Source organism: Salvelinus alpinus, chromosome 1 (assembly GCF_045679555.1).
Source record: "Salvelinus alpinus chromosome 1, SLU_Salpinus.1, whole genome shotgun sequence".
NCBI lineage: Eukaryota > Metazoa > Chordata > Actinopteri > Salmoniformes > Salmonidae > Salvelinus > Salvelinus alpinus.
In genome coordinates, this window is record NC_092086.1 from 51,075,997 (window position 1) to 51,093,706 (window position 17,710).

At 42.3% G+C, this 17,710-nt stretch overlaps 1 protein-coding gene across 2 annotated transcripts; it reads right to left on the bottom strand.

Annotated features, from left to right (window-relative positions):
- Positions 1-2,465: 2,465 nt before the first annotated feature.
- Positions 2,466-17,710, bottom strand: LOC139579435 (E3 ubiquitin-protein ligase TRIM39-like). Of its 2 annotated transcripts, none has more exons than XM_071408114.1 (10): positions 17,575-17,710; positions 13,673-14,317; positions 11,669-11,764; positions 10,988-11,221; positions 10,563-10,728; positions 9,843-9,920; positions 5,325-5,351; positions 3,622-3,648; positions 3,213-3,388; positions 2,466-2,978 (listed from the first exon to the last, which is right to left on the bottom strand). In XM_071408114.1, exons 2-10 carry the CDS (start codon positions 14,297-14,299, stop codon positions 2,613-2,615), a joined length of 1,797 nt encoding a protein of 598 aa, XP_071264215.1. In that variant the 5' UTR covers positions 14,300-14,317; positions 17,575-17,710; the 3' UTR covers positions 2,466-2,612. The 2 variants fall into 2 exon arrangements, with proteins under 2 accessions (XP_071264215.1, XP_071264207.1); XM_071408106.1 differs by lacking the exon at positions 17,575-17,710 and adding an exon at positions 15,008-15,127.

Consider the following 17,710-nt stretch of genomic DNA (forward strand, 5'->3'; position numbering starts at 1 on the left):
GAATTGCGACTCGATTTTGTCTCTGTACTGGGACTTAGCCTGTTTGATTGCCTTGCGGAGAGAATAGCTACACTGTTTGTATTCGGTCATGCTTCCGGTCACCTTGCCCTGGTTAAAAGCAGTGGTTCGCGCTTTCAGTTTCACGCGAATGCTGCCGTCAATCCACGGTTTCTGGTTTGGGAATGTTTTAATCGTTGCTGTGGGTACGACATCGTCAATGCACTTCCTAATGAACTCGCTCACCGAATCAGCATATTCGTCAATATTGTTGTTGGACGCAACGCGGAACATATTCCAATCCGCGTGATCGAAGCAGTCTTGAAGCGTGGATTCAGATTGGTCGGACCAGCGTTGAACAGACCTGAGCGCGGGAGCTTGTTGTTTTAGTTTCTGTTTGTAGGCTGGAATCAACAAAATGGAGTCGTGGTCAGCTTTTCCGAAAGGGGGGCGGGGGAGGGCCTTATATGCGTCGCGGAAATTAGTATAACAATGATCTAGGGTTTTTCCAGCCCTGGTAGCACAATCGATATGCTGATAGAATTTAGGGAGTTTTGTTTTTAGATTAGCCTTGTTAAAATCCCCAGCTACGATGAATGCAGCCTCAGGGTGTGTGGTTTCCAGTTTACAAAGAGTCAGATAAAGTTCGTTCAGGGCCATCGATGTGTCTGCTTGGGGGGGAATATATACGGCTGTGATTATGATTGAAGAGAATTCCCTTGGTAGATAATGCGGTCGACATTTGATTGTGAGGAGTTCTAGATCAGGTGAACAGAATGACTTGAGTTCCTGTGTGTTATGATGATCACACCACGTCTCGTTAATCATAAGGCATACCCCCCCGCCCCTCTTAATGATTTGGTTATGTAATCATCTCACGGCTGCCAGTGGTGATTTAGCTTTTTGAAATGAACCATGCGTTCTCACTTTAGGGGCTAGGATTCAACAGTGACAGGATCCTTTGAAGGATCAGCTGAACAAAGATGCAATTGTTAGCCCCTACTGTTGAATTAGATTTCCTTGCCCTGGACCAACGCAATATATTGCTGGTTAATAACGCTTTCCATTATAATTGAGCTATAGTGACGCAGTGTCCATGCTCTTCGCATTTGTCAATGTTGGGAGTTTGGTGCATGACACATCTCATGAAATGCTGGGTTTGAGTTTGCGCCTGCACAGAATGGCTATCCAAGAGCAGGGATGAGGGAAAGACTGCTCTTGTACTCCAGCACCCTCTTGTGGCTGGAATCAACAGCAGCTAGTGCAGCTTTAGTGATTTATTTTATTTAACCAGTTAAGAACAAGTTCTTATTTACAATGACGGCCTACCCAGGACGACACTGGGCCAATGGAGTCCCTATGGGACTCTCAATCACAGCCTGGATACAGAACAGGGACTGTAGTGACACCTCTTGAACTGAGATGCAGGGCCTTATACTGCTGCGCCACTCAGGAGCCCCATGTAACAATAATGGAAAGGTTCCAATGACCAACTGTAAAACATAACTGAGACAGTCCTTTTTTCCACCCAATACATTTTTATTGTTAAAATATTTAAAAACATACATATGGGACAGGACAATAACAAGCAATATTGCCACAAAATAAATTACCAACTCATTGCTGTAAATAGCCTTACAAGCTAATAGCATCTTTCACGGCCGTCCACTTGAATTGTGTATGGGTAGTGATTCAGCAAATGTCTATGATCATCGTCCACCATTCTCTGACAACTGTAAAACATGTACACAATGCTGCAAACAGGACAGAATTCAATTCCAGATACAGAATCAAAGTAGTTTGTGCAGCGTTTCCCCAACTCGGTCCTCGGGACCCCAAGGGGTGCACGTTTTTGGTTTTTGCCCTAGCACTACACAGCTGATTCAAATGATCAAAGCTTGATGATTAGTTGAATCAGCTGTGTAGTGCTAGGGCAAAGAACAAAACTTGCACCCCTTGGGGTCCCGAGGACCGAGTTTGGGGAAACCCTGAGTTAGTGTGAAACAACCTTGAACAATACAAGATATCCTCAACAGGACCTATCCACCAAGATAAATAAGAACCTTAGACTGAAGCCATTTTGACACAAATATTAGAAAATTGTGACAACGAAGAGGGTTAGAATACAAGTGTACCATTGTGATTTCAGATATCAATACTGATTCCTGACCATGAAGTAATTCCAAGATGCCACACAAGTGTTTTGCCCCATCACCTGCCTTTCAGTGCATTGTGAACCAGTGTGTGTGCAATGAGTCAAATGTTCAGTGGGTACTGGACAATGCCAACAGCTGAATTGGAGGTTGCAGGCAAAATGTAGAGATGAGATTTCTCTCCATCTTATTTTCACCCCAGACGACTCCATTTCTCTTTGTCCCCTCCCTCCGTCTCACATACCTCATCTCACACTCATCTTCAAGCACATTCAACCTAAAATATTTTCACCAATATGTTCATCATCCACTCAAACTTGCACTCACTTTCCCACTGACTCATCCAAGCTAACCACACTTTAATCCTCAAGCAAATTCACCCTAAAACACATTTTCACTTTCATCATTTTCTATACATGCACACACTTTCATGTCATCTCACCATTCATTCTCACTATCCTCTCACTCGGGCACGCTGCCACACTGTGTGATCATGAGAGCCAGGGGCACCTCCCTGTCCCCAGTGCCCAGTAGAGGAAACATCCTCTCAGAGAACTCGGCCACGCTGAAGCTGTACACCTCCGAGCCAGTCTTGACATTGTAGAAGGTCACCTGACCCTCCTCACAGTCCAGGTAGACGCCCACTCTGCGGAGGCGCACCGAAGTCTTAACCTTGGTGAGGGCCGGGATAGTGAGGGCACGCAGGTGGGTGCCCCCCCACCAGAGGGCGTAGTAACCACTATTAGGGCTCATGTCAAACAGCCCTTTCCTCTGGGCTGACTCCCGCACCACGCCCACCTTCCAGTCTTTATTCTCACCCACATTCACCTGAGATGAAGAGACAGAAAGAAACAAAGATAAAGTGATACCGACAAAAGTTGAATGGGGACGAGCATGCAAGGTTGAATCCTAAGTGATTTACTCTCCTAGATTGCACGACATACACTTTAACATCAAACGCCTAAATAGATTAAACCAATAAAACTGAAACGACTATTCAGTCATTTCTCCCACCCTCCAATTTCTATGAGATCCCCCAACCCTTGACCCCTGCCCTCTCACCTCCCAGTAGTGTCGCCCCGAGTTGAAGCCCTCTTTGGCCAGCACGCAAGACCAGACGTCGAAGCGTTGTGTGCTGTTCCTGTAGAACTGCAGTTTCTCTCCTCTCTTTACCTGCTTCCTGTCGTCAGAGAGGATGAGGAAGGGGTACGCCGTCACCGGGTTTAGCGTCACATCCTCTGTGAATGAGAAGGAACACAAAAAGGTCAAGGCTCTGGTGTGAATGCCACAGCCGAATAATGTTAGGAATCATGGCCAAAAAGACAGTGAGATGGTGTCTTGTGTAAAACAGACTATTTGGAGAGCTTTATTGGAAAACAGTCAATCACTACATCCAGTAATACAGTAAGAGCAATGGTAGAGATAAGACCAGGACAGGCTGGTATTTAGAATTAAGATCAGAACAACTCACCTAAATAAGACTGGATCTTCTTCAGCCCTGTATGAAAAAGTAATTACGGTGAGTCTCTTTTTCCAATACATAGAAACTACTGTTGGTTTGATTAGTTAAAAGGTCCAATGCAGCCATTTTTTTATTATATCAAATAATTTCTGGGTAACAATTAAGTACCTTACTGATTTAGTGTTCCGTTAAAATTGACAAAAACAGCTTTTTAGCAAAAAACCTAATCAGGGAAGAATTTTGCTAGGACCGTCTGGGAGTGATCTGAGTGGGGAGGGGGAAACTTAAAACAAGCTGTTATTGGCAAAGAAGTTTGGAACTCTTTGTTATTGTTTATTAATCAATTTACCGCCTGGTGTTGTCACCAGGCAAGGCAAAACTCCCTCCCATGGAAACAGGTTGATTAGAAGGTCCTGTGTAGATTAATTCCAACCAGAAACTATCAGGAAATAACACTAGCTAGGTTTCCATCCAATTAGCGACAGATATTTATGCAAGTATTCTAGAATCCCCATAAAGAAAATATGCATTTCCCACCAGTGTGCTTTCACCAAACTCACTATTGCGGATAAAAATCAGTGGGTAGTTTTTTTCCAGCTTAAGTTTTCAGGTACTGAACAAAAATGTTATGTTCAATGTATTTCCATCCCATTTTCAACTCTACAGATAGTTTTGTCACAAACTGTTGCATTAAATAGCAAATGTGTCTACTCTGGTCTTGGCATGTGTGCTCTAGCCAACAGCTCACAGATACTGTACGGGTAGGCTACTCAACATGATGAGATTATTATGGATAAGAGGGAGAATATTTGTATGTCAGACAGCACTCAAGCATCATGTCACCAGAATAAGACCCTCAATATTTATTGGAAAGGAGCGTCAAAAATCACAGGGTACTGAAAGTGCACAGTGAAGCTCATAACTTCTTTCACCTGTAGCCTAATAAATTGCATGGCTTCCCTAAGACGTAGCAAGAGGACCACACACCATATCATCACGTGACTCCAAGTTTACTTCAATATGATGGTTATGTCAATATGCATTTCTTACCTAATTAATTTAACTGACACTAAAAGATCCAACCATTTCGAACAAAATTCTGTTAGCATTTTACAAATTGTCCCGAAACGTCCCGTTTCTATCACAGCTATCGTGATTATTTTTCATACTGTACGACTTTACTTGCATAAAACTATGGATGAAAATGTGGCTAGTGAGCAAATTTTGACACTTTTACAGTGTTCGTTTCATCAGCTATTGTACAATATGATACAAAACACAGAAAAACTGAACTTTGACTGCACTGGGCCTTTAAACTATTGGTGAACCATTGTGAAGGTGGGGGAAGATGTTCTATTAGATGTGTGTGTTTAAAAATAGCATACCTTGTCGAAATATATGAAGTGAAAAAAACGACAGAATCTATTGAGGCCTACATCAAATTAGTTATTTTTAAAATTCTTCAGAAGAGGCATCGTGAATCATCAAGCACCAATCTTCTTAAAAAATGTATTTTAAGTAAGTAAACTAGGTTTGTAAGCTTTTTCCTTTAAAACAAACTCTTGACCTTTGTCTAACATTTCCTTTGAGCTAAAACAAAGGCTCTGCAAAATATCCTCTCATTACCCATTACTTCATTCACATGGGTCCTAGACCTTAATCCAAAAGAAAATCTTTGGAGTGAAGAGCTCCAAGAGTGCAGACAGACATACCTGATCCAGATTTGATCTTTTTTAGATCTGAGGGGAGAAGAAACATGAAGACATGTTGTTTAATGGAAGTATACGTGAGTACAGAATGACTGCAGCCATTTTTATCTCAATATCAAATCATTTTTGGGTAACAATTAAGTACCGTACCTTGTTTTCAATTAAAATGGTCCAAAAATAAACAAAAACCGCTTCTTAGCAAAATGCTATTTCTCAAGAAATAATTTAGCTAGGACTGTCAGAGTGGTCCAAGAGAGGGGCCTAATTAGAGGAGCTTAATGGTAGAGATGTGTCACTTTAAAACGAGCTATTATTGGCAGAGTGTAGGGCAAAATCTGGTTTCAGGAGGCCTTTTCAAAACAGCTCTTACACAAAGTGCTTTATCATAGATTTAAAAATGTCACAGTATTATTCCAACCATTGTGTGAAAATACAGTGCCTTCGTAAAGTTCAGACCCCTTGACATTGTCCACATTGTATTGATATATTTTTAGAATAAGGCTGTAACAAAAACAATTCCTCAGCAATCTACACACAATACCCCATAATGACAAAGCGAAAAAAGGTTTTAGAAATGTGCAAATGTATGCATGTACATTAGTATTCAGACCCATTGCTAAGAAACTTTGGAATTGAGCTCAGGTGCATCCTTTCCATTGATCATCTTTGAGATTTTTCTACAACTTGAATGGAGTCCACCTGTCGTAAATTCAATTGATTGGACATGATTTGGAAAGGCACACACCTGTCTATATAAGGTCCCACAGTTGACAATACATGTCAGAGCAAAAACCAAGCCATGGGGTCGAAGGAATTGTCCGTAGAGCTCCGAGACAGGATTGTGTCGAGGCACAGATCTGAGGCAGGGTACATAAAAATGTCTGCAGCATTGAAGGTCCCCAAGAACACAGTGGCCTCCATCATTCTTAAATTGAAGATGTTTGGAACCTCCAAGAGTCTTCCTAGTGCTGGCCACCCGGCCAAACTGAGCAATCGGGGGAGCAGGACCTTGGTCAGGGAGGTGACCAAGAATCTGATGGTCACTGACAGAACTCCAGTGTTCCTCTGGACATCTGAGAACCTTCCAGAAGGACAACCATCTCTGCAGCCCTCCACCAATCAGGTCTTTATGGTAGAGTGGCCAGACAGAAGTCACTCCTCAGTCAAAGGCACATGACAGCTCGCTTGGAGTTTGCCAAAAGGCACCCAAAGACTCTCAGACCATGAGAAGCAAGATTCTCTGGTCTGATGAAACCAAGTTTGAACTCTTTGGCTTGAATGCGAAGCGTCACATCTGGAGGAAATCTGGCACCATCCCTACGCATCCCTATGGTCAAGCATGGTGGTGGCAGCATCATGCTGTGGGGATGTGTTTTTCAGCTGGGAGACTAGTCAGGATTGAGGGAAAGATGAACGGAGCAAAGTAGAAAGAGATCCTTGATGAAAACCTGCTCCAGAGCACTCAGGACCTCAGACTGGTGCGAAGGTTCACCTTCCAACAGGACAACAACCCTAAGCACACAGCCATAACAATGCAGGAGTGGCTTCGGGACAAGTCTCTGAATATCCTTGAGTGGCCCAGCCAGAGCCCAGACTTGAACCAGATCGAACAACTCTGGAGAGACCTGAAAATATCTGTGCAGCGACACTTGCCAGCCGACCTGACAGCGCTTGAGGATCTGCGGAGAAGAATGGGAGAAACTCCAAATACAGGTGTGCCAAGCTTGTAGCATCATACCCAAGGAGACTCGAGGATGTAATCTCTGCTTAAAAGTACTGAGTAAAGGATCTGAATACGTATGTACATGCGATTTAAAATGTAACAAAGTGTGGAAAAAGTCAAGGGGTCTAAATACTTTCTGAATGCACTGCATGTACAATACCAGTCAAAAGTTTGGACACCTACTTATTCAAGGGTTTTTCTTTATTTTTACTATTTTCTACATTGTAGAATAATAGTGAAGACATCAAAACTATTAAATAACACATTTCCTTCCTCTGGAGGCCGCCAAACTATATATGCATGGTATGATCTTCTCACATTTGAGATATTACCTCACATGCTGGTCACAAGCAGGAACTACTATTCTGAAATCACTCTACAAACAATAAAGATTTTTGATAACAAACCAAACAGTTACCACTGTTATCATATCATTTACAAACAATTGATTTAGCCTGGATAGCTTTAAGCAGCATGTAGATGCAGAATCTTGATGACCAGGCTTGCATGGGCTTTCCAGGATTACAAGGGCAGTAACTAGAGGGGATTGCGTTGTACCTTTGACACAGTAAAATTGGCCTTCTCTGATGTAGCTACAATATACTGGAATGCAATGCCCACGGACTTGAGAAGCTGCTCTGATTGTACTTTTAAATTTGAATTGAAAACATGGCTAAAATCTATCCAAACCTGTACACATGTGTTGTGGTGCCTCATATGTAAGACAACAGTTGATGATAGTTGTCGTTAGAATGATATATTATTGGATGTATTTGTATTTTGTGTTGTTTTAGTGAGTATTTGTATTGTGGCTGTGTAATTGTCCTTAGCTGCCCTGGGATGACAGGTGTAAATGAGCTTTTGGCTAACCCCGGCACATTTACATGTTGCATTATTGTAATATTGCTGATTAATGTGCATTGTCCCCTATAAATAAATATGGTTGAGAGAATGCCAAGATTGTGCAAAGCTGTCATCAAGGCAAAGGATGGCTACTTTGAAGAATCTCAAATATATTTTCATTTGTTTAACACCTTTGGTTACTACATAATTCCATGTGTTTTTTTCATAGTTTTGATGTAGAAAATAGTTTTTTTTTTTAACTAATTTGAATTAGGTGTTTCCAAACTTTTGACTGGTACTATAATATACTGTATATACAGTGGGGAGAACAAGTATTTGAGACACTGACGATTTTGCAGGTTTTCCTACTTACAAAGGATGTAGAGGTCTGTAATTTTTATCATAGGTACACTTCAACTGTGAGAGACGGAATCTAAAACAAAAATCCAGAAAATCACATTGTATGATTTTTAAGTAATTCATTTGCATTTTATTGCATGACATAAGTAGTTGATACATCAGAAAAGCAGAACTTAATATTTGGTACAGAAACCTTTGTTTGCAATTACAGAGATCATACGTTTCCTATAGTTCTTGACCAGGTTTGCACACACTGCAGCAGGGATTTTGGCCCACTCCTCCATACAGACCTTCTCCAGATCCTTCAGGTTTTGGGTCTGTCGCTGGGCAATACGGACTTTCAGCTCCCTCCAAAGATTTTCTATTGGGTTCAGGTCTGGAGACTGGCTAGGCCACTCCAGGACCTTCAGATGCTTCTTACGGAGCCACTCCTTAGTTGCCCTGGCTGTGTGTTTCAGGTCGTTGCCATGCTGGAAGACCCAGCCACGACCCATCTTCAATGCTCTTACTGAGGGAAGGAGGTTGTTGGCCAAGATCTCGCGATACATGGCCCCATCCATCCTCCCCTCAATACGGTGCAGTCGTCCTGTCCCCTTTGCAGAAAAGCATCCTCAAAGAATGATGTTTCCACCTCCATGCTTCATGGTTGGGATGGTGTTCTTGGGGTTGTACTCATCCTTCTTCTTCCTCCAAACACGGCGAGTGGAGTTTACACCAAAAAGCTCTATTTTTGTCTCATCAGACCACATGACCTTCTCCCATTCCTCCTCTGGATCATCCAGATGGTCATTGGCAAACTTCAGATGGGCATGAACATGCGCTGGCTTGAGCAGGGGGACCTTGCGTGCGCTGCAGGATTTTAATCCATGATGGCGTAGTGTGTTACTAATGGTTTTCTTTGAGACTGTGGTCCCAGCTCTCTTCAGGTCATTGACCAGGTCCTGCCGTGTAGTTCTGGGCTGATCCCTCACCTTCCTCATGATCATTGATGCCCCACGAGGTGAGATCTTGCATGGAGCCCCAGACCGAGGGTGATTGACCGTCATCTTGAACTTCTTCCATTTTCTAATAATTGCGCCAGCAGTTGTTGCCTTCTCACCAAGCTGCTTGCCTATTGTCCTGTAGCCCATCCCAGCCTTGTGCAGGTCTACAATTTAACCCTGATGTCCTTACACAGCTCTCTGGTCTTGGCCATTGTGGAGAGGTTGGAGTCTGTTTGATTGAGTGTGTAGACAGGTGTCTTTTATACAGGTAACGAGTTCAAACAGGGGCAGTTAATACAGGCAATGAGTGGAGAACAGGAGGGCTTCTTAAAGAAAAACTAACAGGTCTGTGAGAGCCGGAATTCTTACTGGTTGGTAGGTGATCAAATACTTATGTCATGCAATAAAATGCTAATTAATTACTTAAAAATCATACAATGTGATTTTCTGGATTTTTGTTTTAGATTCCGTCTCTCACAGTTGAAGTGTACCTATGATAAAAAATTACAGACCTCTACATGCTTTGTAAGTAGGAAAACCTGCAAAAATCGACAGTGTATCAAATACTTGTTCTCCCCACTGTATATGAGACGTAATTTAAAATTGACCCACCTCGTAGAGACCACTGACTCTTAGTGGTCCGTAGTGTCTGTACACTCATCATACTGTCGCTCTCCCGTAGGGAAGTAACTGAAACACACGCATAATGGGTTATATTAACAAACAAATAGGTTGGTCCGCAACACACAGTGCATTATACTTTCAGGCCAGGTGTGATAATAGTTATGCAGGTAGTGTTTCCTCATATGTTCGTGTTACTCCTGGTATTTTTACAACCCACTTTTGTGAAAGACTCATTCTTCACCTGACCGATGTTTCAACACAGCGATGGATGACAGAAGGTTTGAGTTCTATTGGCATGAGGTATTTGAGTAGGAATGGTATTTTGACTGCTTACAGACTAGAGTGACTACTTTCAGAATACCTTTCTCGATATCTTCAACTCAGTAATTTATGAGAAACTTCACCCGAAAACCACAGTAAGGGAACAACTTATGATTTCTTTACAAAATAATAATGTTGTAGGGATTTTTGGTAACGATATGATGAACATTATGTAAATGATGCAAATAATCTACAATCTATATGCAATATTAAAGCTGATCTACCCCCCCAGAAAGAAAAAAATATTAAATGAAATTACCATTATTATGAATATTTGTTAACTGTGATGTCCATTTTGAAAAGGATAATGAGGATATTAAATAATGATATGACTATGGTGATGATGAGATTGGTTAAAACGATGAAAGTGATGATGGTGCTACTCACGGGAGCTTCGGGAGCGCACCTCCCCCATGCGGATCTCATCCATACTCTTCTTCAATTCCCCCAGAGCCACCTTCACATCCCCCAGAGAGAAATGCAGCGACACATCGGCATCCAACTCCTGGGTGTCAGAGTCTGCCTGTAGGGGGGCACTCGCCTCCTCAAAACTCTGAAAGTAGGTTGAAGGCAGGCATTGACAGATATGTTCAATTGAAAGACTTACAGTTCAGAGTTGAACATCAGTGGAATGGACTCTGATAATATCTCTGATAGCTTGCACTTAGAGGCCATTGGAATGTACACGTGGCACACCAGGTGCATGTCCCATCAAAGTGCAAACCCCACCCAACTGTTACAACAGATAAGCTAAATGAAGTGCATCCACAAATGATAATAGGTGCCTCAGCTAAAACACATTCCCTCCATACCTGGAGGAAGCCAATGTGGTCCTCAGACGTTGCCTGGGCTTCCAGTCTGGATCGCCGCACCTCCAGCTGGCCAAGCTCCGCCTCCAAACGGGTCACTAGCCCCTCCCCCCGTGTTTCCACTGACGCCCGCTTCTCCTCCATCCCACCCACCAGCTCTTCACGGATCCTGTCCACTGAGCGACTCAGCTCCCCCAGCAACTGCTCCACCTGCGACAGCTCACCCCGTGCATAGTTCTAGAAAAAACAGAAGGATTAAGTTGCTCCTTGACACTGATTTAAGGTCAGTTTCTTTCTCTCCAGTTATGGTCATTATTGTGATCGCAGGTCACACAACTGAAAAATGTGCGGTTCATCAAGCCTAAAAAGTTTATTTTTATTTTTTTTATTATAGTTTTTTTCTGTAATGTATCATAACAGGGGTATGGCAAACATCATTTGGGTGGACTAAACAGATTGGCTAGACCTGCTAATAGCTACTGGTTGACTAAACAAACTGTCTTGACCTGCTAATAGCCACTGCAGTGGGAGTAATGGTTGTTGGTACGGTCACCTAACACTAGACAGAGTGGTAGCGTGATCTGATGAATATGAAGCCTGACACGTTGAGGGGTTTAGTGAAGGGGTCAAATAGATCTAACACAATGTTGATACAATGTCGGGGCCTGTGAATCAGCTGCCTACCCTGACGGTCTCCAGTCGGCTCTTGAGCTCATTCAGACGGAGGTGCTTCCCCTCAATCCGGTTCTGAATCTCCAGTTCCGTCTTTCCAATGAGTTTCTGTGACAGACAAAGGACAGTAAAGAGGTGGAGGATGAAAGACAGAGACCAATTATGTGAATGCAGTGTCATTGAGAGTAGATTTGGCATCATGTCAGTTCACTACTCGTCCTAACTAGACAATGCTGCTGGCCTGCTGCTGCTTAAAACAGGCGCTCTTAGGGAACACATTCAAGTAAAAATGTGCTTTGAAGTGCCCAAAAAAATATCCTAGAAAATATTTTTTTAGATGCAAATAGAAAAACATTGCCCTTGAAGTAGCCATATACATTTCAGATAACATAATGAAATACATTCATTCAAAAAATCATGCATGTTATTAATTTGCCTTGAGCCAAACCCATTATCCACAAGATTAGACCTAAATCATGTAAAATTGCTCATGTTTTTAGTCAGATGCCCGACCCATAGAGATATGAGGATTCTAGTGCCCAAAAGCCCATTTTAGCACCATTGAGGAGTTTAACCATAGAGTACCACAGTATGAGTCATAATACCCATAAAACCTAGCAGTCAAACAGGGAAATGGCTCCAATAGTTTCTCTCCACAATTCATTATTCCCATAGGGGATTTTCAAAACACTTTAAATAAGGACTGTGTTTTGTGTTGGCTTACCCCGGCGTGACTTTTTGATAACCGTGTTATTTTTTTTGTTTTTTTTATTTTTTTTCACCTTTATTTAACCAGGTAGGCTAGTTGAGAACAAGTTCTCATTTGCAACTGCGACCTGGCCAAGATAAAGCATAGCAGTGTGAACAGACAACACATGGAGTAAACAATAAACAAGTCAATGACATAGTAGGGGGGAAAAAAATGTGAATGTCTCTAGGACAAGGTGACTTTTATCAATATATTCACCACTGTGGGGATCTATTTTGAAGTAATCAACTGCATGAGACTTCCTATAGGTTAAGGAAGGATCACATGATTTCATCCGTGTCATCAGGAGGGATCAGGCAATGAATTATACTCATGAGCAAACATTCCATAACTGCAGGTGGCAGTAAATCACAAACCTTGGCTTTATACCTGTTCATACAACACATTCCAGGCCGCAGTGTGCACCCTTCCAGTTTGTTTGCTCATAGAAGTAGCAGTAGAAAATTGAGTTCTTCAAAATAGAGATGGCCTCAATGGAGCTGCCCATTTTCTCAGAAACATTTATGCGATGAGCTGTTTCTTTGTTTTCTGCTCAGAGCCAAAAGGAGGATCATATGTTATATTTAATGACTTAAAATACAGTGCAACCGGCAGCTGTCAAATTGTGATGCAGTTATTGAAGTCATTGAATGGAAATCTGTTACTAAATTTGAAAAGTTCCAGTTCCCCATCACTTTTTTATCCTCTTGGTTCAGGATTTTACAGTTATCTGAAAGTGAACCAGATAAATAGCAAGTCACTGTTTCTATGCAGGTTGTTTACATTAGAAACGTTGGCTGCAACTTAGACAAGAACATCTCAGATAATCTTTAGAGTAAAATCTGCATTGCAAAAGGGATTTTAGTGGCTTGTTTACATAGGGGTTATCTATCTATGTCATCTGCATTGCAAGAAGCTGAGAGCCCCCTATGACCTACAAACTCGTAGCCAATACTCAGTCTTTCAAAGGTTCAAAATACAAGTTGTAATATAAAAAATAGTAACCTAAATAAAATACCTGACACTGTCCTCTCTTCATTGGCCATTGTCTGTTTTGACTGTTAGGGCACACCAACCACAGAACTAGAATTAAATTATATTTCTTTAAAAGGCACACATCCAACCCCAGGAAACACACCACACCCTTAAGTAGCCTTCAGACCATAGCCTTGGCACAAAAGCATCTTTGAGCTGCTTGGGCCATTGAGGTTCTGAAGGGGTGTGTGCTCCAAGCGCCTGATGTGAAAGCCGCTTTGCCTTCTCCTCACCTGTTTGTTGACTCGCTCTGTCTGCACGGACACGGTGCGGTGTGTGCGATGCTCCTCCAGCACACAGATGGCACAGATACAGATCTGGTCCGTGCGGCAGTACACCTCCAGAAGCCGGTTGTGCAGTGGGCAGGTGCGGCCGCGAAGCGCTTCCCGGGGCTCCAGGAGCTGGTGGTTGGCATAGAAGGGCGTGTTCAGGTGAGGCTGCACATGGGCCTCGCAGTAGGATGCCGTGCAGGTCAAACACGAGCTGACCGCATCTTGTTTTTTCCCTGTACACACATCACATTTGATCATCTCCTCCAGGAATGGGTTGCTGTTGGCCATGGCTCCCGGTGTCTTCACGTCCGACATGTGCAGCTTTCCTGTGCCGTAGTGAGCTTCTTTGTATTTCTCAGCAATATGGGCGAAGACTCGGTTGATGTTGAGCTGAGGCCGCTCGGGGAACTCATGCTTGCAGAGCGGGCAGGTGCAGGTGGTGCTGGAGGCCCAGTAGCCTCCGATGCAACCCTGGCAAAAGTTGTGTCCGCAGGGCGTCGACACTGGGTCGTTGAACAGGTCTAAGCAGATGGAGCAGGTCAGCTCCTGCTCCGAAAACATCTCCAGGACCCCCGCCTCAGCCATCATTTTCTCCTACCAGAAGCCCTACGGGTGAGACAACATACTAGGTCACACAAAAACATTTCTACTAGGCCCATAGGTCAACACATGTCACATATTGAACTAGGGTTCGATAAACCAGATTGCCATGTTGTAGAGGCCGATGACTCATGCAACTATAACTAAGCTATCATAGTCACTGGGCTAGATGGGCCTTGTGGTTGTAGCCCTACTTGTATTGAAGGAAGTTTAAGACATTTGCCATCACCAGTTCAATAACCAACACAGAGCACAACAACTAGCCTACTAATTATACTGCTGGTTGATGTTAACCGACAAGTACTTATGCTTGGGATTTAGAATTTGGCCTTCCGTCTGAGGACTGCCCAAGCTGTTGTGTGTGTGGTGGTGACCCAAGTTAACATCCCTCAGGGCACTTCTCAATCAACAGCATATTATCTTGCAGAGAAGAGGTTAGGAAAAATCTCACCAACAGAAACTGCTTTGAAAATCACAGCTAGATAGTTTTAGAATGGGCCAAGGCCTATTATCCCTCACAAGGCAAACAAATGATGGTCACAAAATTACAAGGGCTGATAAACAATTCATAGTAAGGGTTGCATCACAAATAGTCACAGTAATTCCTACACAACATTTTTATCGAGCATTTTGACTATGCATTCTAAAAGATAATTAACTTGTCTAGGTGTATATTTTTGAATAAACTGAACACACCTTAACCGATACCAGAGTAGTATTTGTTGCCTGTTTTCAGACTTGTTTGTTGTAGATTAGAGATAAGAGGTGTGTCTGACAGTGGACAAACTATCACTGGTATGCACAGGTGCATTGTGGGCCACCTCCACCGGGATTGGCCTAACACCTGTTTACGATCAGTGCTGATTCACTCGAAGTGGCTGCCTTTGCTCACTCCATTTAAACGTGATTCGATTCTCATATGCGGTACGTTCATATCGCATCAAAGAATAATTTCACAAATGCAGAATACACACTCACTGTACACTGTTTTAACACAGTTGCAGCAGACAGTATTTTTCAGTGACAACATGTTTGTGGCGTCCATCTTCCATTTACACACATGTGTTCAGAGATGCAGATGGCTAATTAGCACAGGTAGTACACTCTGTTTTCCGTCTGTTTTCAGTAAGCAATCGCTGTAATGGAAATATGGCTGTGTGCGAACCCTAACCCTAAACATAATGAACGTGTCTTTCATATTAGCAAGAAATACTTTAAAAAAAGGTAAATTTACCACACACCATTTACCTTAAAAAAAAAAGTATTTCTTGCTAATATGAAAGATATGTTCCTTATGTTTACAAAACCGAACCTCAAGCAATGCGTGTTACTTTTTTGAGCAAGCTTCTGGGCTCTTAACAAAAATCCAACGGTCAGAAGATACTATCGTCAATAGGCGCTAAAGCAGTTACTGTCTATGAATGTGGTTGTCTTAGCCATGCCTATATTTTTTCCATGGGTGTAAAGGAACTGTACACCATGAACTCATGCAAGTCACGTACCACAGCAATACGTTTTATTGACTCCCAAAACAAACAACGGTAAACGAATAAACCGTGGGAAATGCGATGATGATGCAGAAGAAGTCTGTCTGTTTTTTTCAGAATGTTCTTTATTTGAGTCTTGATATTTCTGGTCCTGCAGCATTCCATTCCATTTTCAAAAGACTCTCCCACTCCTATGCTGTGTGTGTGTGATTTCTCAACAGAATTCCTACAGTGCACCTGAAAACACAACAATAGACTGTTCTACCCCACATAGGCGTAATGGGAGCACACACATGCAAGAGAGGTTGAAATAATTATTCTGCCGTGATACTGACAGACAAACATCATCCATGCAATTTAAACTGACGTGTGAGCTCATGGCTTTTATCCAACCATGTTTTAAGAATCGAAGTCACTGAAGAATTGTCTCTGATTTCAGTGCTTCCATTATCATTTGAACACAGGTCTCTGACCACAGGTACATTTTCAGACAGGCTGGCATTGAATTTCCAACATTGCCATAGTATCATTCTCCGCTTAGAGGCGGGGGTCTCCATACTTCCGATGCCTTCCAACCCAATTTAACATGCAATCTGTCAGGTTCCTCATTACGTTTTTTTTGTAGTTTGTCCCAAAAGAAGACTCCCTTGTCCAACCATTAATCTACCTGTGTGGCATGTAAGTGATTTTCCTCTCGGTGACCTGAGAAATGATCAGGACACTGTGATGTCACAGGGCTTCACATCTGAGCCAATGGAAAATAACATATCTCTGTATGCTCTGTGTAGACTACGTTCAGTTTTGTTGCGTGTGGCTTAGATTGTCTTAGACATGAGTGAATGTGGATGTCATACCATACATGCTGTCAATGTATGTGAACTCCAATGTACCATCTCCCTCAATAAAAACAACGATGGCCTCTTTGTGATGCAGTAAATTACTCTTTCAACCCTAAGACCTTTAAAATGTATTTATTTGGAAAGTGATCCGTGAATCCCAACAAATAAGTTATATAACCTCAAAAACATAGGGGCATGCTTTCAAGTTTCCCTGCCAGTCAGGTAAACAATATCCCAGGTCTTATCTACTCTAATCTACTACTAACAACTGCAGGCTGTCAAAAGGCTGATTCTTGTGTCCCATTCATGCGGCCTTCTCTGTTTGGCCCAAAGCCAATGGCTGTCCAAAGCCCAGGTTTAATTTACTGTATCCAGTCGCACCGACGTTACCATCCAAAAGGACATGACACATGCATTGTGCTACTAGATTTTATACTTTACACAATTGGTGCTAGCTTGTCAAACCTGTTCACCAACAAGTTGCGTTGAGGGTCATATGTAACCAAGTCTATGTAAATGGCTGTGAAGAATGGAAAATAAAATACAGTCAATGGTTGTCCTGTACTGAGGTCTACCTGGAAACTTCTCTGTGACTAAACCATTGTCAATCAAGGAAGAAATCTGCCAAACTTGGATGTTCACTGTTACATGTTCTGATGATAATGCCACTATTGAGTTGTGTGTGTTTAATTTTGAAACGTATCTGACCCACATCAACAGTCAACAGGCAGAAGATTGGTTGGAATGAAAACATAAGAGTATTTACAGTACTGTAACTGTACAGCAATCAATATTGCTACACAAAACACATTGTATGAGCAATTGGTGTAATTGTAATACAATACATAGGCATATTTCACATACAGATAATATTTGTAAAAAATTGCTATAGGCTACTCGTGATCCTGTTACAATAATTGTTGACACACAAACTTACCGTATATCTTTCTTCTGCAATGGAGTTGAAAGAATGAAATAAGTTTGTGACTGTCCTACAAAGACTGTCGTACAAAGCTGCTGTCACCACTGCCAAAGAAGGTACTTCCAGCTAGTCAGGTATATGTGTGACTGTG

What these genes read in the sequence shown, in the direction of transcription:
- LOC139579435 (XM_071408114.1), bottom strand. Translation starts at nt 14,299, where the DNA reads ATGATGGCTGAGGCGGGGGTCCTGGAGATGTTTTCGGAGCAGGAGCTG. An exon ending in CAGAGCGAGTCAACAAACAG is followed by an intron (nt 11,765 to 13,672) that starts GTGAGGAGAAGG and finishes TGTCTGTCACAG; the next exon opens with AAACTCATTGGAAAGACGGA. An exon ending in ACCACATTGGCTTCCTCCAG is followed by an intron (nt 10,729 to 10,987) that starts GTATGGAGGGAA and finishes ACCTACTTTCAG; the next exon opens with AGTTTTGAGGAGGCGAGTGC.